This window comes from Notolepis coatsorum, assembly GCF_963971535.1.
Source record: "Notolepis coatsorum genome assembly, chromosome: 17".
Classification (NCBI taxonomy): Eukaryota; Metazoa; Chordata; class Actinopteri; order Aulopiformes; family Paralepididae; genus Notolepis; species Notolepis coatsorum.
The window spans coordinates 40,397,492-40,422,198 of record NC_140181.1 but is presented as its reverse complement, the minus strand read 5'-3'; the positions used below and the strand labels follow the sequence as shown (position 1 = coordinate 40,422,198).

The following is a 24,707-nucleotide window of genomic DNA, read 5'->3' as shown; positions in this document are numbered from 1 at the left end:
CAGTTCGTCTAAAGTCTGTCTGTGCTCGGTAACAGTGAAGTGAGCAACCGTACGTCTAACAGAGCGTTGAGAGCCATGTGCGAATAGAATAGTAAAGTGTCGGAGTTTAATGCAGTAACGTCAAGTTCGACTTAATCTAATGTGAAGTAAATAGTCGTTCATTTATTGTATATCGTGCGGCCACAGTTCGTTCGTGTGTAGCATTACCCAGCGGTTCGTCGTGTTTTAGCTAGTGTACCTTAGCCAGGGTGTGTGGCCTAAATACGTCGCCCACACCCGAGGAGGCCTAGTCGGAGGACCGTTGGACATGTACACAGGAGAACCAACGTCGGCGATTGCAGAACCATTACCGGTTGGATTATATTGATTTGGAACGCGTTACCCAGAGAAGAGCCTCGTTGATTTCCACTATCGTTTGGGATTCAACCTCGTGAGGATTACAACTCGGGCTGGCCTCATGGACAGAGGCTGGCTAGCTGTCATCAGTGCTATCGAGCATTTGGATTACAACTATTGCTTTGCTGCTGATCGTGGGATTTACAAGGACCGACTCCTGTACATGGAGTCTCTTTATTCTTCATTGAATCAGACTGAGTATCCGAACATTCCTCTACCCTCCAGGCCTTACACCCCGGAGGGAACCCATTGTCTCCAGGCGGTACCAGCGTTGCCTTCTATAGTTGCTATTATACGACAGGTGGTGTCAACTTAGACCCATCGTAGGATTCCTGCTATTCCTAGTGACTCATGCTATTGACTGACTTTACGCATATTCTTCGCCATACAAGCGCGACCCTAATTCTCATTCTGTAACCTAATGTTGCATACCGTAATTCCTCTAATAGTAACCCCGGCTTGTATTTGTTTCAACTGTAGCTGATACCAGGCTTGTATTAGGAGGAGGCATGTATAAGAGAGAGGCCTATATTTCAAATGTTCAAACAGATCATAATGAATAAATCAACATTTTGTGTCAGTTTGAACCCAGTAAAATGTACTGGGTTAATTTATTGAAACCAAGTACTATATGAAATACGGTAGTAAACAGTGCAATTACAGGTGGTCAAAAAAAGTTAAATAAAGTAAAATAGTGCAATCACAATACTGGTATAATAATAATAATAACTTCGTTTTATACAATTCTGAGGTAGGCTTACTCTCTTGGTAAACATTAACACCATACCATTATATGGTATTTACTGCACAGCCAGGCCAGCATATAACAACAATAACAAAATATATTGCCTATGGTAAATCCGTTGAGGGAAATACCGTAATTCCTCTAATATACATGAAACCCGGCTTGTATTAGGATGCCGGCTTATAATTGCTTAGCTCAACAGCGCACCCGGTCATTAATAGAGACCCGGTTTTTAATTGAATACCGGTTACTATTAGAGGAATTACGGTAATAATAAAATACCCTCAAATACTATTTCTTTGTCAATGCCGTGTTCTTGTGAGTGTTCACCATCTATATTTGATGTACTGTCTGGCCAGTAATTAAAGTACATAACTAGCAGTGGTTTAATCTATCACAATCTTTAATACAGTCAGGGGTTTGTAACCCCTCAGTTACACAAGCCAATAAATGGGTTTTACAAAACAATGCATAATGATCATTTCCTATTGGTACTACCCAAAATAGCAAATACAACACACAATGAACTTGCTAATTGTAAGCATTTTACACTTGCATCGATGTGGTAATATGTAAATCATATCATTCATATTTGAATTTAATTTGAATTTGCCTAATTTCAGCCTATTCATATTCAAATAGTTCTTAGGGACAATTGATTATACACATTTATACACGACAATAGTTTATACATATTATCCCTGATATTGAACTTGGATAATAATGCATGATGTGTGTTTTGTGCTCGTGCTTCCTGGTGTCCTGTGGCTCCTCTAGCTGTGTGCAGAGGTGAAGCAGACCCAGACCAAGCTGGTCCAGGCTGAGCAGAGCGTCCAGGGCCAGGTGCTGGAGTGTGAGCGCCAGCAGCTGCGGCTGAGGGAGCAGGAGCTGGAACTGGCCCGCAGCACCACCAGTCGCAACACCACCAGCAGCCTGCAGGAGGAGCTGCAGGCAGAGAGGGCGCGCCTCATCGCTGCGGACAAGAAGGTCAGCAGGGTTCTCAATTGAACCCTTGCACTGAAGAACCATATAAGTCGGTTTAGAATTTTTTTGCACAGCCCATATATTTGCAGTTAGGTAGTTAATCTACAGGTAAATCACTTGCAGTGTGAATGTGATATATCACAAGAAACTACTCAACCTTGACTTTAACTATGAGTGAAGACAACACTAACTTACCATCTTTAGATAATAAAGTACTCAACCTCTGTCTTTAACTATGAATGAAGACAACACTAACTTACCATCTTTAGATAATAAAGTACTCAACCTCTACTGTCGTTAACTATGAATGAACACAACACTCTAACTTACCATCTTTAGATAATACAAATACAAAAAATACTCAATTGTCGACCAAGCTGCAAAGAAAAAATATCAATACAGTTTATCTTCAAAAACCTTTTTCATCTCTAAGGGTATGGTTGATGTAAAGGTTGTGTTTATAATTATAAGGAGTTCCGGCTTTTCAATTTGGCCAACAAGTGACGACAGGGCAGCCATGGCGGACTCAGGCTGTTTGAACAAGAAGAAAAAAAGGGCATCTACTTCACAACATGGGACCCCATCAGTGAGCAAAAACCTATGATGCGTCATGTATGGTGAAATAGTCTTCATCCTTGATTAAGATTAACATTAGAATAACATAGACAATCCAGATTAATAGTATAACCACACCTCTATGATAAAAACACACAGGGAACAATACACCTTTCAAATGTTTATTTCACCTCATTGTCATGGTGTTTGAAAAGTAAATTATCATGGTGTTTGAAAAGTGGATTTATCATAGTGTTTGAAACTTAGATTTATCATGGTGTTCGAAAAGTAGATTATCATGGTGTTTGAAGGCCTAAACCATTGCTGCAGTGGTACATTTCTCAATGCTAAAGATATCAGTGAGGAATATAAATATTTGGGGAAACAGCATTTTAATATGGTCTGGGTTGAAAAATAGTGAACCTATTCTTTAAAAGCTATTTACAACATATATTTTACAGGATATAAAACAGTTTAACAGTTCAAGTTAATTTGAGTGCCGTTGAGCTTCTTCCTTTCTCTCTCCTAACTGTCCTTCTCTCCTCCCCTTCTCTCCTGCCCTCTCCTTCTGTCCTCCTATACTCCCCTTCTCTCCCCCTGTACTCCCCTTCTCTCCTCCTGTCCTCTCCTTCTCTCCTCCTGTCCTCTCCTTCTCTCCTCATGTCCTCTCCTCTCCTTCTCTCATCCTGTCCTCTCCTTCTCTCCTCTATCTCTCCCTCTCTCTCTCCCTCCCCCCTCTCTATCTTCCCCATTCTCTCCATTAAACTTAATATATTGTACCTGCCTGGATACTGGCTGGATCAGTGGGATATTTTAATGGCAACAGGAGAGCATTCAAGTTATTTGTTGTTGTGTCATTTGAATAATTTCTCTCCCTATCATCATTTTCATCCTCGCTTTCTTTAGCATCTCCATGACCATCTTCATCATCATTTCTTTCCATAGCATCATCTGCATTATCTCTTTCCTCAACTTCTTCATAATTTCTCTCCATAGAATCATCTGCATTTTCTCTTGCCTCCACTTCTTCATAATTTCTCTCCATAGAATCATCTGCATTCTCTCTTTCCTCCACTTCTTTACCATCTCGCTTCCTGATATCATTTCCCTCTTGAATATCTCCATCTTCATTGTCTGTACTCTCTTTATCTAAGGTGGAGCAAATAATATTTGTTTTATAATAGTAATATAATTGTACTGTATAACAGTATATAATATTCATACTGTAGCCTACAATGTTATAATTGTATTATAAATGAATATGTCATATAGCACTACCACCACTAGCCCTCTTGCCTTGATTGGAGTAAAAAGGACCTATGGTTGGTCAATTTAAATGTTTAAGACACATTTTTCTGTCCAAAATAAGCATTATTGACCATGTTAGCACCAGATTCTCAGTTATAATCCAAACTATGGCTCTGTGCGACAAGCTTGTACATGTAGCTAGTAGTGAGGACTTACAAATACATACCTGTATCCTTATCTCCTTCCTTACTATTGTTGCTTTGGACCCAATTTTTCAAAGAGAAGCTGCCTCTCGCAGCATTTTTCAGCTGCTTTTTAATATTATTCCGATTTCTTTCTCTCATTGACATTCTGTAATCATAGAATATAGGCCAATGCTAAACCCACTTTTAAGTTTACTACCACTCTTAAGTTAGCTTTAAAAAGCCATTCACACTGAACTTTAAAGTGCTATGGGTATATTTTGTGCAAATAGTCTTAAAATAATTTGTACACTTTATTTCTAAATTGAGAACACAGGTTAGCATAGAATCAGCTAAGCAAGGTACCTGTTTAGTTAGCTAGCTACAGTAGTAATACAGCTAGCCTACAGTAGCCTAGGCTAAAACATACTGCCATCAATAAAAACGCTTGCAGTGTACATACATTAGTATTTAGTAATGCATAATTGGTAAAACAAACTCAATCTTTGCAACTTGATGTATTACCTACCTCACACATTTAACCGTTGGGGCACATGGTCAAGTTTAGACCATTGGAAGGGCACCAATGGGCACGTCCTCTCATTTTTGCCACTCAAAAGGGCACTTTAGCGCAATGTTTTCAACTGTGGGGGCACATGGTCATGTTTAACCATTAGAGGGGCACCAATAGGGCACATCCTCAAATTTTTTTCCACTCAAAAGGGCACTTTTGCATGACATTATTTAACCGTCCGTGGGGCACATGGTCAAGTTTAGACCATTGGAAAAGCACCATAGGCACACCCTCTAATTTTTCGCCACTCAAAAGGGCACTTTAGCGTGCATTTTTCAACCGTGGGGGCACCAGTGGCAGCCAAGATGGAGTATTTATTGTAAATCAATGGGAGTTGTGTGTCCCAACCATCTGAAAGGTTGCTTGATTGATTGATTGAACATTTTTATTAACAGATTGCAGAATGGGTACAGTACAGCTCAATACACACAATTGTTAAGGGGATGCAGACCAGAGAAAGACTTTCGTCTTGTTTACATCAGGGTCCCCCATTTTCAATTCATAATGACATTTATGACATACACAACATACAGATATAAGAATCTAATCTAATCAACTAATCTAATCATGACATACATGATGTAACTGAGGGGTACAATTCCCTGACTGTATTGATAAGTATGGTATCATTAAACCACTACCGCTTTATGTACTTTAATTACTGGCCATACAGTACATGATATATGATGAACACTTCCCACAATAAATCGGTTCCACACAAAGTTATAATTAAGTATTTATTGCAGCAAAAGGTACATAATATACTTCTCTATTATACTTTGAATGCACTTGTAAGGCAAAGGAATGTGCGTAGGCAAATCAATAATGAATGTCCATTCTCTGGTTACGCAGGAGGTAATTATACGACCTGAATCTTAGGGAATTATATCTATGGTGCACTGGTGATATATAGCGGGAGATACTGAAGGGTCCCCCCGGTTGTAAGCCAGCAGGGGTAGAGGATCTGTCGGTAGTAGCGAGTCTGGTCAACGATGACTAAGGAGACTCCAAGTACAGGAGACGGTGCAATAGTCTCTTGATCCACAGACGAATACAGCTGTTCTCCGTAGACTGTAGCTCCACAGTGAAGAAAGCTAGCCTGCCTCAGGCTCTCTGAGGCGCAGACTCGACGTGGCTCCTCACAGGGTAAATCCCACACACGTGTAGGCGTCGGCGATTCTCCGCTCCATAAATCACAGGACCAAAACAAATATAATCCAGCCGTAAATGGCTATGCAGTCGTCGGGTAGATTAATCCAGTGTACATGTCCACACGATCCTCGTCTAGGTCTCCTCGGGTGAAAGCGCCATGAAAGCAGCCCAGCCTGGATAAGCACTCTAGCTGGTACGAGGAAGCGTTGGTGATGCTGGTCACTGTAGAACTTTAGCTGCACGATACACTATACACAAATAGACTATTACTGACTTAATAGAAATATGTCGCACTCGACGGTATAGCGCCAAACTCTGACACTTCAGTTATTAATTCGCACGCGGTCTCAATGCTCTATTTGGGGCCAAACAGGCCATACTTCACCGCACGGAGTATCGTGGGTGAGGCTTCAACTTTAGTTCCTAAGACTTCTGACTAAGTGCTTCTGTATTCACCTGCACCATATTTATATGCACGGCGAACAATCTAGTGCCAACCTCATTTCTGTCTCGTATTCTTGGGCAAGGCCGGGCATGTACAGACATGTCCCGACGGTGGCCCCGAACCCGACTCTGGAGGCATGGCCCCGGCGCCTGTGGACCGCTGTCCCAACAGGAGAACGAAATACCATGGTCTGTACTAGGCTAAAGGGACATTCCGTGTACATGCACAAGGAACACACAAGGGACATCAAAACGACATACAAATACCACACAATATACATCAATCAATAAATATATATATTCGGTTTAATCTGATCCTTTGTAACACATGACATACAGATATACAGTACTGTTACATTTGTGACATACAAGATATGCAAATATACAGTACTGTTAAACAGATCCTAACAGTAAATATATACATACGAGGGGGAGGGAAATGTACATAGGGAGGGGGGGTTGGACATTTACGGGGGCCAGTTTTGAATTGCAGCCTCCCGTAGGTGCTCCTATCTATTATTCCCTGCTTCTTTCTGTTGTCCTCCTGATCCTACTCCTGGTTCTGTGGCTGCAGTCCTTCATACAGGTATATTTTATTTTATTTTATTCTGTATCAACACATTGGGCGCCAGCCCCGAGATTTCTCGGGTTATCTCGCCAGTGGTCGAGTGCCAAAATCCGAGATCTCTCGGGTTTTCTTTTTTTTTTTTATCTACTTTTTCTCCCCATTTTTAAAATGTTCTCCCTTCCCCAATTTCGTATTGTCCAATTCTACCCTCCCCTGTCTCGAACGTTGTTAGGCCATGCCTCCCACAAGCCGGTTGCAATATGGATGAAGCCTTGCATCACGTGTCCCCTCCGGTACTCGAGGAGGCAGCCGTCGCATCTTTTCACCTGCACAGCGCGATCTCAGCGGTGAGGGTCTGCGTGGGAGGGACACGCCGCCCCCGTCGCTTCCTGATTCTACTGCGCAGGCGCACCAACTGACCTGTAGGAGTCGCTGTCCACAACGTCCGATCCCCACCCACCAGCTTCCCACCCCCTAATACTGCCAATTGTATTAGTATGAACGACCAGCCAAGCTGGTAGCAACGCGAGAGCTTGGCTCGAACCCAGCATCTCCTGCGTTGGTGGCGAGCGCCTTGCCCATTGCGCCACCTAGCCTCCCTGATCTCTCGGGTTTTCATAGTTTTTTCTTTTATTCGATTTTTTTTATTCTATGCAGTGTCACGGACCTCTGTGTTACCACGGGGGTCAAGGACTACAGCCCCCTCAGCATCGACGGGGCACCGGTTGAGAGAGTCAACAGCTTCAAGTACCTCGGAGCCCACATATCCGAGGACTTGAAATGGACCATACACATTAACAGTGTGGTGAAGAAGGCACGACAACGCCTCTACTTCCTCAGGCGCCTAAGGAAGTTCCAAGTCAGCCAGAAGATCCTTAAGAACTTCTACTCATGTACAATAGAGAGCATCTTGACCGGCAACATCACCTCCTGGTTTGGGAATAGCACTGCAAAAGACCAAAGCAGACTACAAAGAGTGACACGTTCAGCCGAACGCACAATTGGAGGGGGGCTCCCCACTCTCCAGAACATTTACAACAAGCGTTGCAAGGGGAAGGCTAAGAGAATTATTAAGGACTCGAGCCACCCGAACAACTGCCTCTTTGAACTGCTGCCGTCAGGCAAGCGACACAGGAGTCTCAAGGCGAGCACAGAAAGACTCAGAAGTAGCTTCTATCCCCAGGCCATCAGGCTGCTAAACGAACAATGAATGAACACTACACAACAACAACCACCAAACACACATAGCACACACATCCACACGCACACACTCACTTTAAACAAACACACTGTAGCACCCACTACACACACTTTATAGCACACACCCACTTTAAACAAACACACTGTAGCACCCACTCCCCACACTTTATATTTATGGATGAAGGATTGCACTACAACTCGTACACCTTACTGTAAATTGTACCTAAAATTGTACCTCATCCCACTTCTGCTTTGCACTAGATAGTACTGTACATTAGTACACTGCATAGTATTGTGTATTGTATATTATATGGTAACTCAGAACATTGTACATATGTCTATACCGAACAACTGTGACCTCATTCTTCTTCTAAATTCATGCTATATTATGTTATTATGTTATTTGATACTATCTTGTCTAGCACAGTCTCTGGAGCGTAACAGTAAGAAGCATTTTGTATGAAAGTATTCTGTACTTCTGTATGACAACTATTAAAGAACTTGAACTTGATAGGAAATCATTCTGAGATCCCCAGAGTGCAATACCGGCCGCATCCTGCTAGGTGGCAGTATCGCCCACCCTTTGAAACCTTATTTCACACTGTGTGTCACATCTAATTTCATCTGGGTGGAGAATTTAGACCAAGCCAAGTAAATCACTTCATCCGATCACTTCGAAACGAGTTCATCACATTTGAGGCATATCTTGTGCCACTTTATGTCAGGGACCCGATTGACATCAATACTGGAAATCGCAATCAGACAATTGGAATATTCTTTTTGGAATAACCCTGATCAAAGTTAAGGACTATCTGACGTCAATTCCACCTTGATCCTACAATGATTTCATATCGATCCGGCCGATCAACGTATGTAGTATTCAAAACGAATGCCGCTTTGCAAAGCATCAAAAAACGTAATACCTATAATATACCTTTGATTTGGAAATAGTAGCGTATCCAGGCGAGCAACGTGAACGCTTTTAGCAAAATTCACATATCGCTTCGTAACAGTTACCAGGAATTAGCCAGGATCACTCTGAAACTACGGTATAACACGCGAACGAATACATGAAAAGATTTATTCTTTTTCACATGTTGAACGAGGGATAGTTACTGTCAAATGAGCCATAGTATTGTTAGAATTAGATTATATTAGAATATAGATATAGCCCTGCAAACACTGCAACGCACAGTAAAAATCCCTATATTTTACAGCGGTGGCACAATGAGTACAAGGATGGCTAAAACGGCTGGCGCTGAAAGTGTTAACAGACAGTGTTAATACCAGGGTTCCCCCTTGTCCTGGAAAACCTGGAAATTCAGAGACTAGATTTCCAGTCATGGAAAACCCAGACAAATTTACTAAAATGACCAAATATCCTGGAAAAAAAAAATCAATGTTGTCCTGGAAATGTTTAATTTAACAAAAGCCACAGGCCATGACAACATTCCCACCAGATTTCTCAGAGACTCTGCTTCAATCATAGCTCCCATTGTAGCCCATATCACCAACCTCTCCATCAACCAGGGTCACATCCCGCAAGAACTCAAGCTTGCTAGGGTAACCCCTCTATTTAAAAAAGGAAGCAAACTGGATCCAGGTAACTACCGCCCCGTTTCTATCCTTTGTTCCATATCAAAGGTAATTGAGAGGCTGGTATATGAGCAGATAGACAACTACCTGACTGAACATAGACTGCTGTACCAGTTCCAATCAGGTTTCAGAAAATCACACTCCACTGACACCTGTTTACTGTACCTGACCGATTATATAAAACGTGAGATGGACAAGGGGAACTACAGCGGGATGGTCATGTTGGACCTGCAAAAGGCGTTTGACACGGTCAACCACTCCATCCTACTAGAAAAGTTTAGAGCGATAGGCTTTGATAGCAAGTCAGCCAAATGGGTCAAGTCCTACCTGGAGGGAAGAGAACAGGTGGTAGACATCAATGGCACCTTGTCCTCGTCCCTTCCAGTGACATGTGGGGTCCCCCAGGGAAGCATTTTGGGGCCTCAACTGTTTTAAATATATATCAATGATATGAAATCGGCATGTGATTGCAACTTGTTCCTGTTTGCTGACGACTCTGCACTCCTGGTCTCTGACAGGGATAAGTCTAAAGTGGAAAGTGTCCTGAGCAGTGAAATGAAAAATATCTGCTCTTGGCTCAGTGACAATACATTGTCTCTACATCTGGGAAAAACAGAGGCCATACACTTTGGGTCAAACGCCAACCTAATGAAATCCCAGGGTTTTTAAAATTAGAGTAGGTGAAAACATTATTGAGGATAAAGAGGAGGTCACCTACCTGGGCTTTATTTTAAATAACAAACTTTCTAATGAAAAAATGGCACAAAAAGTGATTACTAAGGTCAATCAAAAAACCAAATTTTTATTTAGAATTTCCTCATTCATAAATAGGAACGCTCTGAGGACCCTAGCTGGAGCCCTCATCCAATGTCACTTCGACTATGCTTGCACTTCATGGTACAGCAACATATCCAAACAAATGAAGACAAAGCTCCAGGGCCCTCATTCATCAACGTGACGTAGAAAATGTTCTATTTCCATACTTAAGCACAGATCTTAGAATGTGTGCATGCACAAAAAAAACGGGATTCATCACATGTGCGTACACAGGTCCTACGCACACCTGTCATGATAAATATCACCTTGGTCCTACGCCGAGGCTCGTGCACACTTTCACGTATTTGCATACCAGAACCGCCCCGATTAACCATATATACGGTAATGGACCACCCCCATGAAATGTGGAAAAGTGGACTAAGCCAAGGGTGTTGTACACTGTCGGATATTATATCTATTAACTTCCTAAAAGACCATTGCTGCCTGGACACCGCAAACACTAATAAAGACCATTATCCACTGTTTTGCCGTTGCCCGTTAGTGTCATTAATGCATGCTGGAATAAGAATGCCTTTCTTAATTTATTTTTAATATTAATAATTATTATAATACAATAAAAGACAGCTCCGTCTTTTAATACACATATATTGTACAGTAACGTCAAATAAATACTACAGTCCCCGCTGAAATAAAGGTTCTGCACGCACATACCAGCAGTGATCTACAGCATAAAAGATAGCCACTTTATAATACTATTCTGAGTAGATAATTCATCTGTATCGCAACAGAGTCACGGATCTGGTCGGGGCAGGTAGCATTATGTCGGGAAAATCTTTATGAAATAAACAAAAGTGAATTAAAGAATTTAAAAACAAAGTTTAGCATATTAAATCGTTTTATAAGCTTTCTGAGTAGATAATTCATCTGTATCGCAACAGAGTCACGGATCTGGTCGGGGCAGGTAGCATTATGTCGGGAAAATCTTTATGAAATAAACAAAAGTGAATTAAAGAATTTAAAACGAAGTTTAGCATATTAAATCGTTTTATAAGCTTATAGCTTTTTTCGTGCTGATTTGAGAAGGGTCCAGCTGCAGAGCCGGAGAGCAACTCTCAGGGCCAAGATAGCACTTATACTATTTTGAGAGAGACAGCAGAGAGACAGACAGCAGACTGAGCAGAGAGACAGACAGACAGACAGACACTGTTCCACAGTGTGTGTGTGTGTGTGTGTGTGTGCGTGCGTGTGTGTGACTACTAGTCTAATAGTAGAGACTCAGCCCCCCCCCCCCCCCCCTCTGGACCACCTCCTAGTAGAGACTTCTCTAGGAAGAAGACGAAGATGAGGAATAAGGCGAGACACTGCAGGTGAATGAATAGGCAAATATACTTTTTTTGTTGATTTTGAGATTTTGTTATATTTTGCTTCCTAAACATGTCTTCTATGAAACTAGTGACAATAAAACGTCAATAACACACATTTAGTTGTTTATTTTACTTCATTTTGCCTTATTGCATCCATAAATGTCCACATATTTAATGGGGAAGTGCCTCATTTGCATATATAAACATAAATTTCAGAAAACTTGTCTCTACTGGGAGGTGGTCCAGAGGGGGGGGGGGGGGGGTCTCTACTAGGAGACTAGTGGTCACACACACACACACACACACACTGTGGAACAGTGTCTATCTGTCTGTCTGTCTGTCTGTCTCTCTGCTGTCTGTCTCTCCGGCTCTGCAGCTGGACCTTCTCAAATAAGCACGGAAAAGCTTTTAAGCTTATAGCTCCAATTTGGGTCCCAAATTGCGGTACAAATGAAGGAGGTGTCTCGGGTAGTGGACTCTAGTTAATATTATGTTCTCTCTGCAATTAGACTGCCCCTCATTCATTCATTCATTCATTCATCCCTATCTGATGCTATCTCTGAAAACAGTTCCTGCGAGCGCAGTCAGTGCACCCGATAACGCTATATATAAACCTGCATTCATTCGGAGAGAAAGACCTATTCCACATGCTATTTAGGGTTTGACACTAATATCGCTATTTCACAATGAACTATAATGAATTACGGGGGTCATACAGAACACGTCAGTCAAGTTTATTTCCGCGTTGAAACTAATGCATGCAACTGATCTATGCCGTCCGTCTGCAGTCCCCATATTCTACCACAGGGCGTCAGCTAAGCATGGTCTGACCTGTGCTTAAATATACGCACAAAGTCAAGCACAAGTTCAAATAGATAAATCCCACACTTTGCTTAGGAATGGTCGTACGCACGGCTTAAGCACATATCTGTGCGTAAGTCAGGTTGATACATGAGGGCCCAGACCTCCCAAAACAAACTGAGAGAGACTAGGGAGACTCCTGCACAACCTTCACTTTAGGACTCACCTAACGTCAGCCCACTTTAGCAGTCTGGGATGGCTTAGGGTTGAGGAAAGCTACTGGGTTTTAAAGTACTGAAAGAAACGGTCCCCAAGTACCTAGTAAATTATTTTAATAAAATAGGAGATGTCCACAAACACGCCACAAGAGGAAGCCCCACAGACCTGGTCCCGCCGAGAGTCAGGACATGCATGGGGAAAGATGAATTTTTTACTCAGCTACTGTAATGTGGAATGCCCTGCCAACATTCATAAAACTCCTGAACTTCCCTCTTGGATTTAAATCCGCCCTAAAAACATGGCTCAAATTGGTCTTAATATGGTTTTTATCTCTTTTATCATAACTTGGCTTTTATCTCTCTTTATCATGAGTTGCTTTTAAGGGTTTGCAGATTTTCTTTTAACACTTTGGTCGCCAGGCTTATATTCAGAATAAACCATCCCACGCCAGCTCTATTTGTCTATGGAGAAGTTCCCCTTCTTTGCAGGGCTATAACTTTTTTAATTGTATTACTAAATTGACATTACTATGGCCCATTCAACATCAAGTATCTATTGTTCAGGGTGTAGCAACGTTATACTTTTTCATTCACATATTCATACTAAAATACGGTCTAAAGTATAAGTATGTTTTTATCGTTTTCTGCAGCTTTCTCCAGAACGTGATTTATAGACCTAAATGCATTATATTGATGATTGTATACAGTTTGATAGCAATCTGCGCGAGATAAAAAATTTCAAATGGACGTGCTTCTAGAAGTTACTACTGATCATCTGATGTTGACCGGATGGGGGGAGGGGGGGGCGTTTATAATTCCGTGGCCAACGTTAGATGATTCATCTAGTGTGGGTGATATGATCATCAGAGCAGTTTATATCGAACACGTTAAAAAATAACGCTGAATCTTACCGTAGCTTCCTCATAGTGTTGGGCGATGAGCGTGGAGCAGAAATATTCCTATTATGGGATGTAGAAATATGCGATCCATTTCCAGGTTGTATAATAGTATATACGTCCAAATCATGTTGTTTATCGAGTTATTGGTAACTGATTGCTATCCGTTGTGTCTAGCTCGAGTCCTGGGACTATTACCGAGTGATCGGACCGAATTGGAATGAGCACCAGCTTTCATTTCCTGTTTCCGCTCTGGGCGATCCGCCGATCGGCCACCAGATGGCGCTCTTGAACCGTTGGAGAGTTGAGAGGGGATCAACAGTAGATCTCAAATCTCCGGGGGAGAAATATGATTTCGATCACAGATTTTTGAAATATTGATATCAAAGACGTGGTACGGCGTCTTTGGCAGAATGAGCATGGCGGGGAATGACGTGGTAAGGCGTTTTTGGCGACCATAGTTAACATTAGTTGACTGTATGAGTTTTCAGGTTAGGTGTTATTGTGCTTATTTTTAGGGTGTCCTGTCTAGTGTACATGTCCATTCATGTTTTTGTGCCTTTTATGTTCCATGTATGGACCACAATGGAAACAAGCCTTGGCTTTATTGTGTTTTATCCATTTTTGACCAGCGTGTTGACACTGTTATTGTTTTTTTTTTTTTTTTTTTTTTTTTTTCTACGATTGTGTCAAAATAAAGTTTTTCAATCAATCAATCAATCAATCAATCAAAAAATAATTGTATTTTAAACCTAGGTGTGTATTTTGTTTGACTGTTGGTAGGATTATAGCAGCGCTCCCCAATTTGTGGCCCATGCTCCCCTTTGTTTTGTCCCACCATGGCATTTGACATGCTCATGCTTATTCTCCTCTTATTTTTGAAGTGCTGCAAAATCCTAACCGTAATGACTACAAAACTTAAATTTTATGCAGCTAAAAAGTACATTCAATTACGTATACGTCATTTACAATTGTTGGCAAACAGGAGTTGTTGCTAACAAAAAGAGGACCTTGTTGTACAGTTAGCAGTGATGGGTGTAGCACTCACCTGTAATGAACGTGAGACACTTCATCACAAACTCTGCGTCATTGAAAAAGGAGGACTAAAACTGTGGTTGTGTTATATGACCATTATTTGTGAGCTGTCCTGGATTGTCAAAACTCCTGGAAAAGTTCTGGAAAATGATTTCTCAAAAAGAGTGGGAACCCTGAATACTAGATGTAGGCTTCTTTTGTGTTTTTATTGTGGAACTCCTTGAGATATTGGTGGAAAAGCCACGTCCTCCGGGTTTATATGACTGAAGTCTGGACATTGTACTCCTGCTAGGTGTTGGAGCTGCAGCAGCAGCTGAAGGCGGCTCAGCACCAGCTGAGAGTGGAGGAGGCGCGGGCCGGGGAGAGCAGCCGCCTGGAGAGAGACAGCAGGGACCTGTCTGACACCCTGTCAGCCCTACGAGCACAGCAGCAAGAGGAGCACATCACCAGGTCTCACACACATACACACACGCACACGCACACAGCCTTTGAAGTTGTACAAATGATGTTCTGTTTTGTTCACTATGTGAGAGTGTGTGATTCTCAAGTTCTCAATTTGTCAAATTGTAACAAGTTTGAAACCACATGATGATAGCTTGATAATAGTGCCCTCAAGGCCTCGACCACTCCAGTGGCGCTCCCCAGCACTAACAGCAGAACACTGTGGTTGCACTGGGCAGCTCCCTGGTGGGAAATAGAGAATACGGTTCAGCAAATCTACGCTGGGTAAATAAAAGTTTAAAATAAATAATTAAAATGAAATACTAAAAAGATAAACCGTAGGATCTGTATTGCTTATAACTGGACAATTCACCCATATCCACACTACTGTATACAGGGTTCCCACAGGGTCTTAACAAGTCATACATTTAATAATCCATATTTTAGGCCTTAAAAATGTCTTAAATGTGATTTTGATAAGTCTTAAAAGTGTATTGAATTAGGGAGTTACTTCTATGTTGCGATCTTCTGTTGCGATACTTCTCTGTATCTTGTTTAAATGTGTTTGGGGGAAAGGTCCAGGCTGCAAAGTAAGCAGTACAGTAATAGCCAGTTCCCCCCAACAATTCATATGGAATTACTTCTTTCATGGTCACTTTCCTTCATACTTTTCTGCCAGTATGGCTGTGAAATAGGTATTAAATTCTATTCAAAATAGTCTTAAAAAGTCTTAAATGTAACTTGTTGAAACCCGCAGTGTATAACTTGATTGTTGAACCCATTCTCTCTCGCTTGTCTCACATCTCCACACCTCCTTGTGTTGAAAATTGAGGACCCTGATGTAAACAAGACAAATGACTTTTTCTGGTCTGCATCCTAGTAGCAGTTGTTTGTATTGAGCCGTACTGTATTGTACCCATTCTGCAATCTGTTAATAAAGTTTTCAATCAATCAATCCTTCCCAGGAAGCTTCTGGAGCAGCGTGAGGAGGAGCTTCAGCAGCAGGTGCGCTCCCTGAGGCTGAAGGAGGCGTCCCTGGCCAGAACCAACTCTGAGCTCAGCCACCGCGCTCAGCAGCTTGACACGCGGCTGGCCGTCCTGGAGGCGGAGCACGGAAAGGCCAGAGAGGAGGTGAGTCGCTATGGACTGCATCCATCTGTAGAATTGTTAATCAGCAATATAGAAATTAATTGAAATTTCTTTCGTTTATCAAATTGATGGGGTAGATTTGTAATGCTGTGAGTCACATTTGTATAAGTATTATATTTTTTTAAAGTAATGATATCGATCTAATCAAACCATACAATAAAAAAATTTATGTGTTAACAGAAATGGCTATGGGGCGACAATAATATGTACATGAGTCATGGTTTCCATCTGTGGCCTTGCTCTGCTGGCAGCGTTTTATTCACATTGACTCATACCACAACAGCTCATGTGTGCTCCTCTCCGGGAGGCCTAAATATTAAAGGCAACCAACTTGTGTCTAGCCACGCCCAACTTGCGTCCAGCCACGCCCCCGCGGCGACCTGCCGCGGAGCTCTGTCGCGGCAGCATTATGTAGCAGTAATCCTCCCTCTTTTAAGATCTACAACTAGCTCAACTGGCAGCGCTGCATTGCTGTCGATCCTGCGGTCCGTTGGTAACAAGTTCGATTCCCATCATTTTTTATTTTTTTTTACGTGCATTCTTTCGCCGGTTAAGTTTAGGCATGTTAACTTTAAGCATTGTTTCGGAGTTGGTTAAGGTTAAGGTTAGGCATAGTTTCGGAGTTGCTTAAGGTTAGAAGGGTTAAGTTTAGGCGCTGTTAAGGAGCTGGTTAAGGTTAGAGTTTGTCTTAGAGAATGGCAATATTTTTTAATGTGCATTCTTTCGCCGGTTAAGTTTAGGCATGTTAACTTTAAGCATTGTTTCGGAGTTGGTTAAGGTTAAGGTTAGGCATAGTTTCGGAGTTGCTTAAGGTTAGAAGGGTTAAGTTTAGGCGCTGTTAAGGAGCTGGTTAAGGTTAGAGTTTGTCTTAGAGAATGGCAATAGACAGCCTATTTCCGCGATGCAGCGCGAGGCAATAGACAGCATATTTCCGCGCTGCAGCTCTCTCGCGCTGCCGCGGTCACATGGGAGTAGTGGCCAATCAGAGAAACGCTAAACACAAGTTGGTTGCCTAAAATATTCACGCCTCCGGGAGAGGCATTTGTGGGAAGAAGAAAAAATAGGAGGGAGCCAAGTCTTATATACTCCCAACCTGGCGTAGACTGTAGAAGCTCCGCCTATAGTGCCCTCCAGTGGACACAGATATATACGCAGTCATGGGAGCAGTAGAGGACAGTTACAGTTAGTTACAACCATACATGCACCCTCTAGATTCAACAGTATGATGCAACGAATCTTTGCCTAAATAATAGGAATCTCTCCACCCCTCCTAATGGCAGTTAAGTACTTAGATCATGTGGCCCTGTTACTACCCCCAAGTCTTTGATGATTGTAATTCATACTACTTGATAAGTATATAGGCTATGGGGAAGTTGCCCTCCCATTTACAAACGGTTGATGGTGTCAAGTCAACATCCCATAGCCGGGAAGGACATTTTGTACATTACATTTTTCAGAGGTAAAAGTGGTTATGGTGAGGGTTAAGGTAAGGGATAGGTTTATAAACAACCTTTTAGGTAAAAATTACCTTTGCAGCTAGGTCAATAATTGACAGTTCCCATGGAAATGTCCTTTCAACGTTTTGAGACCCTCTGATCTAAGGAGAGTGATACATTTAAAGATCTAATGAAGATCAACTACTGAGTTTTAGTGCCGAGCCAAAACATTCTTCAAGGAGCTGAAATACGGACAACTCTTCTTGTAGGCTACATACAGTATAGTTGAGGAAACAAACTTTCTCTTTGTGTAAACATGAATTAGTAGTGACTCATCCTGCACTCAGGAGTGCAACACTTTGATGGATATCTCTCAGCTTGGTTGCTCAGTCATTTCCCAAGGCACAGTGTATACAGTGTGTGAGCATCTTAAGCGTATCAGTTTATCTTCATTACAGAAGAGCAGGCCTGAGATTTGTCAGCCAACATTCCCAGTAACTTACATCAAGTACAGCGATGTGTCATTGTTGTATCGTTGTTTTTATGATCTCAAACACTATAATTTACTGACGTTTGAGATTTTGTTTGGCAACGCACAACCCCCCCACATTTCAACTTATATTATTTCCCTTTCATCAGAGCCATGTTTGGAAGTCAGCTCTTTTCCATTTCATGCGTAGGGTCAGCAAGTGGAGGAAAATGCATCCATAATTGATCTAGACTGTGTGTCTGTGCGTGTGTTGTTGTTTTTAACAGCAGAGTGACGGCCAGAGGTTGAGCCACAGACTGCGAGAGGAGCTGGGCACCAGTCAACAGGAGTGTGACAGACTTCAGGGAGAACTACAGCAAGTCCTGCTCCAGCTGGACACACACATCAGGTCAGACACACACACACACACACACACACACACACTCTCCCCACAGTTAATGTGTAAAGAATATTGAAGGTGAATCAAATGTCATTGATCTAAAACTGGAATAAAAATGTATGCATATCTATTTAATTAACTAAGTAAAACTAATATGTAATGATCAAATCTGAATGGAAACATTGTTGGATTGAGTGAACACCCCTGCCACGCACACCCCTCCCTCCTCTGCACACAGGAAGTACAATGAGAAGCAGTCGCAGCACAAGACCAAGATGCGTCACGCCAAGCATATCTTCTTGAAGGCCACCTCCCAGAGAGACCGCACCATCCAGAAACTGGAGGACGACCTGGTGCTGGCCTCCAGCCTCTCACACAAGGTCAGAGGCCACCTAGGGATCCACTCAAATGCTAACTGAATATGCGTGTGAGACACAGCGTTGTCTAATAAAAGCAAACATGCTGCTCAGTAAACCTACCAGATAACCGGTTGTTTGTAGAATCACTATTATAAATGTTCTACATTATAGACTCACTCTGTTATAAATGTAAATTTTGTATCCATTTAAAAAATATATATATTTTTTTTAACAACAACAAACAACATAATATCAACACTAATAATAATAATAATAATAATAATAATAATAATAATAATAATAATAATAATAATAATAATAATAATAATAATAATAATAATAATAATAATGACAAAACAATAAGAAATAATTAATACAGATCTAAACTTAACTAATAAATACAGAATACAAATATACTAAATAAAAACAAAAAACACTACAAACACAAAGGCCATTAGACAAAAATACCCCCCCCCCCCCCCGCCCCCCAAGACCGCCGGATTCCCCAGGACCAACACCCTACCCCCACTCCGCCGCTACATGGAGCCTTTGACCAACTCGGCCACCGCAGTCCACATTTCAATGCCCGCGTGTCCCACCCCAACCACCCGAGCAGTCTGTTATAAATGTTACACATTATAGAATCACTGTTATAAATTAAGGAGGTTATAATGTAGAAAGGGGTAGAAGTTTAAATAGCAGGGGTTCTGATGCTACAGTACATCTCTCTCTCTGTCTCCCATTTACACTCCTCTCTTCTGCTCCACTCCTCTACTCCGCCCCACCAGGAGAAGGAGTGGATCCGTACGGTGACGCAGGAGAACGAGAAGCTGCTGTTGGAGAGGAGGGAGCTGCTGAGGAAGATGAGCGAGGCGGAGGAGATAGGCAGTACTGGGATGAGGACCGCCTCTACCTTCCAGCACAGGTACTGAGAGCTCACCTCCCCTTCTCCTCTAGACCTCCACTACTAAACCAGCACAGGTACTGAGAGCTCACCTCCCCTTCTCCTCTAGACCTCCACTACTAATCCAGCACAGGTGGCCATTGCTCCCATACTCTCAATAAGCCCCTTTAAGTGGTAATTTGTGAAATTATTTAGTCTTTCCTGTTAGCGAAGTAGAGACCAAGTTCAAGTTTCTTTAATAGTTGTCATACAGAAGTACAGAATACTTTTATACAAAATGCTTCTTTCTGTTACGCTCCAGAGACTGTGCTAGACAAGAGATAAGTATGAAATAAAATAGTATAGCATGTAAAAATAGAAGTAAAAATAGAAGTCACGTACGTAGACACAGTGTTCAGTATATACATATGTACAATGTTCGATGCAGAATAGAAGTAACTGAGTTACCATACAATATACTATGCAATACTAATATACAATACTATGTAGTGCAAAGCAGAGATGGGATGAGGTACAATTTAGGTACAATTTACAGTAAGGTGTACTGAGGTATGGGTTGTAGTGCAAATCCTTTACCAATAAATATAAAGTGTGTTTAGGTGTTCTAAAGTGTGGAGAGTGGGTGCTGCAGTGTGTTGTTTGTTTAAAGTGAGTGTGTGGATGTGTGTGTTGTGAGTGCATTTGATGGTTGTTGCATAGTGTTAGTGTTCGTTGAGCAACCTGATGGCCTGGTGATAGAAGCTTCTTCTGAGTCTTTCTGTGCTTGCCATGAGACTCCGGTATCGCTTGCCTGACCGCAGCAGTTCAAAGAGGCAGTTGTTTGGGTGGCTGGATTCCTTGATAATTCTCTTAGCCTTAACCCCTGCACCGCTTGTTGTAAATGTTCTGGAGAGTGGGAAGCCCCCCTCCAATTGTGCGTTCGGCTGAGCGTGCCACTCTCTGTAGTCTGCTTCGGTCTTGTGCGGTGCTATTCCCAAACTAGGAGATGATATTGCCAGTCAGGATGCTCTCTATTGTACATGAGTAGAAGTTCTTAAGGATCTTCTGACTGACTTGGAACTTCCTTAGGCGCCTGAGGAAGTAGAGGCGTTGTCGTGCCTTCTTCACAACACTGTCAATGTGTGTGGTCCATGTCAAGTCCTCGGATATGTGGACTCCGAGGTACTTAAAACTGTTCACTCTCTCAACCGGTGCCCCGTCGATGCTGAGGGGGCTGTAGTCCCTGGCCCCCGACCTCCTAAAGTCCACAATCATCTCCTTTGTTTTGCTGACGTTCAGGGAGAGGCTGTTCTCCTGGCACCATCCCGCCAGGACCTTGACCTCTTCCAGGTAGGCCCTCTCGTCGTTTGCAGAGATCAGGCCCACCACTACTGTGTATTCAGCAAATTTGATGATTGTGTTGTTGTTCCGCTGTGCCACACAGTCATGTGTGTACAGGGAGTAGAGGAGGGGACTCAGAACACAGCCCTGGGGGGCCCCTATGTTGAGGGTGATGGATGAGGAGGTGCAGTTGCCTGCTCTCACCACCTGGGGTCTGCCCGTCAGGAAGTCTAAGACCCACTGGCAGAGGTCATAGTTCAAGCCCAGGTCCCTGAGCTTGGCTATGAGTTTGGAGGGGACTAGGGTATTGAATGCTGAGCTGTAGTCGATGAATAGCATTCTCACATAGTTCCCCTGCCTCTTGTTCAGGTGTGATGCTGCTGTGTGCAGCACATGGGCTATGGCGTCCTCCGTGGACCTGTTGGGACGGTATGCAAATTGCAGGGGGTCCAGGTTGATGGGGAGGGAGGAGCAGATGTAGCCCTTTACTAGCTTCTCAAAGCACTTCATGGCTATGGAGGTGAGAGCTACAGGGCGGTAGTCGTTGAGGCAAGCAGGCTTGGATTTTTTAGGTACAGGGATGATAGTGGACTTCTTCAGGCAGGTGGGGATGACGGCCTGTTCTAAGGACAGGTTAAATATGTCAGTGAATACCGGGGCCAGTTGGTCGGCACAGACTTTTAGGACGCAGCCGGGGATGCCGTCCGGTCCTGCTGCCTTCCTGATATTCACTTTTTTAAAGGTCCTCCTCACCTCATGCTCTGTTAGCCTGAACACTGAGTCTCCATCAGCAGACCCCCCCCCCCATTGCCGTGGCTTGTAGGCTGGTGTTGTTATTCCCAGCCTCAAACCTCGCATAGAAGGTATTGAGATCATTTGCTAAGGAGATGTCACTGTTCAGTTTGAGGGAGGTGCCTTTGTAATCTGTCATCGTTTTGAGGCCCTGACACATAGCTCTGGAGTCAGCCTGTTCAAACTGAAGTTAAATTTTATTCCTGTAGCGCCGTTTTGCTTCTATTACTGTCCTCCTTACGTTGTATCTTGCCACCTTGTGGTCATTCATGTTGCCTGCCACGAGCCCGGCGTTGTATGCTGTGGTGCGCGCTTTCAGAGCTTCACGGAATGATTTGTCTACCCAGGGCTTTTGATTTGGGTAAACTCTAATTGTGGTAGTGGGGATTGTTTCTTCCACCAAAGTACGAACAAAGTCCAGCAATGTCTCCAATTGTTGTTCAACATGAAGGCTATTCCACCTCCCCGCTGCTTGCCGGATTCTGCTGTACGATCCTTGCGGTGGATGAAGAAGTGTTCGGCCGGTTGGATGGCGTGGTCTGGAACGTCCGGCATCAACCACGTCTCGATGAAGCAGAGAACATTACAATCTCTAACGTCTCTTTGGAATTGAATCCTTGCTCTGATGTCGTCCAGTTTATTGTCTATTGATTGTACATTGGCTAGCAATATACTGGGTAGTGGCGTTCGGTGTCGCCTGGCTCTCAGTCTGTTACGGACACCCGCTCTCCGTCCGCGTCGCCTGGATCCTTTGTTCCGTGGGTCGAGGTATGGTCCTGATGTTCATAAGATCTCAACAGGCCATTGTTGTGGTTCGGAGAGCTGATCCAAAGAGTAATCCAGTTGGTAAATTTCCCGTAATCCAATGTCTATGAGTGACTGACGGTCATACACATTAAATGCACCTACAGTTAGTACAAACAAAACTCTTAAAACTATAAATATTAACAAAAGTAAGCACAGTCTCGACGGAGCGCACAGATAGGCAGCCGGTCGTTGTGGCGCCATTTTAGATCAATGCTCCTCAATACATTTGAGACTTAATGGGATTTTAGGTGTACAGTGGACTCTCCATCAGAATACTCAAACACAGTTGTTCAGTCCCTGAGGGTTCAAAGACAATTCCGTAAGTGTGGGTGATGCCTGTTTAAGGATGTCACTGGTTTTCATATGGTTATAACATGCATGTATGTAAATATCTATATAGAGATACCTGTGTGTGTGTTAAACTCTAAGAGACATTTCTCTGTAGCAGGGAGATACGGGCAAGAGCGGTTGCTATAGTGACAAGATAGGAGCCCAGGTCAGATAGCCGGGAGGGCAGTAGCAGCGTATATATGGGTCAGAAGCCGTTGCTAGGGGGATGAGATAGCCACAACAACGCAATAGACGGAGACTTTATAGCTGTTAGTTCTTCCGTTAGGGAGCAGAAGAGTTTGGATAGTGAGACGGACCACATCGAAGCAGCTGAGCTCCAGCCCTCTGAATGAGGGCTGGAGTGGGAGGGGAAAGACCACAAGGTAGAGAGATAGCTAGCAGCTAACAGACAGGCTTCGGCTAACAGGACAGGCCGCAGAACCACCAAAGCGATCGACAGAGATAGAATCTAGAATAGAATCTTTCATTCTGTATGAGATGCTATGTTTATGGAAATAAACATCCTTTCTGATAAAGAGACGACGACTCCAGTAAAATTTGTCCGGATGCATTAACGGTCTTGACATTAACATCCGCCACCCGCCAAATGCGGGTAGAATTCGGCAGTGGCGTGTAACTCCGTTTTCTATGGAAAAAAAAAACATTGTAGTCTACAAAAGGCATCTGCAATAATTAGGTCAATCCAGGTGGTACTACATAATACTACAACTCCCACGAGGACTGGGTGGGCACGGTGTGCTCATTCCATTGGCCCATGCACTTCGCCCTGTCGCGTGCGTCGTGTTGCCTCAGCTGACAGCTGAATGCTGTTAACGTTAATAGCTCACATTAGACTAGGAGGACCTGTTAGCTCAACTGGTTAGTGCGACCGACTCATCCATAGTTTACACTAGCAAAACAGTTAGCTAACATTACAATGTTCCGCAACGTTCACGCAATCGGGAAGAAAGGCAGACCCTTCCTTCACCGACTATTTGTGGATGTGCGAGTAAGTATTAAACAAACTAACATGTATTATGTAACGTGTATTATTAAACTAATATATTACGGTGTCTGTTAGCTAGCTAGCCACATTCATTTAACTAAGAACGAAGCATAAGGGCTCGAGGGACGATATGTATTTGGGACGAACAGAAATCCTCCCCGGAAGTCCGGGACGCAAGCGGAGATGTCAATTGAGCCGACTGTATGTATCTTAGTTGTCAGTGGCACGGGACACTATACAAATTCCCGCGGTACTGTACTGGCCACCCTCTTCAGTCAAGAGAGCACTGCAATATGCTGCACATTATCAGCGCGGTCTCGTGTTCGTCGCTTAGTTGATCAGCACCATGGACAGCTGCCCCAGATGCCTGTCTCTGTCTCTGTCTCTCTCTCTCTCTGTCTCCCTCTCTCTCTCCCTCTTTCTCTCTCCCTCTCTCTCTCTCCCCCTCCCCACACACACACTGAATAGATGCTCATTGTTACACAGTGTACTTACCGCATTACACTTCCTTAACATTAACAATAACCCTAACTATATTCCTAATCCTAACCCTGGTCTT

The 24,707-nt window shown here is 43.0% G+C and overlaps 1 protein-coding gene across 1 annotated transcript in view; it reads left to right on the top strand.

Annotated features, from left to right (window-relative positions):
* ccdc30 (coiled-coil domain containing 30) overlaps positions 1-24,707 on the top strand; it is a 90,373-nt gene that overhangs the window by 44,847 nt on the left and 20,819 nt on the right. Inside the window, exons 19-24 of the mRNA XM_084332985.1 lie at positions 1,919-2,128; positions 15,028-15,185; positions 16,142-16,307; positions 18,518-18,639; positions 18,869-19,010; positions 19,778-19,914. Of these exons, the coding sequence (XP_084189111.1) occupies positions 1,919-2,128; positions 15,028-15,185; positions 16,142-16,307; positions 18,518-18,639; positions 18,869-19,010; positions 19,778-19,914 (935 nt within the window). The remainder of the gene's footprint in view (positions 1-1,918; positions 2,129-15,027; positions 15,186-16,141; positions 16,308-18,517; positions 18,640-18,868; positions 19,011-19,777; positions 19,915-24,707) is intronic.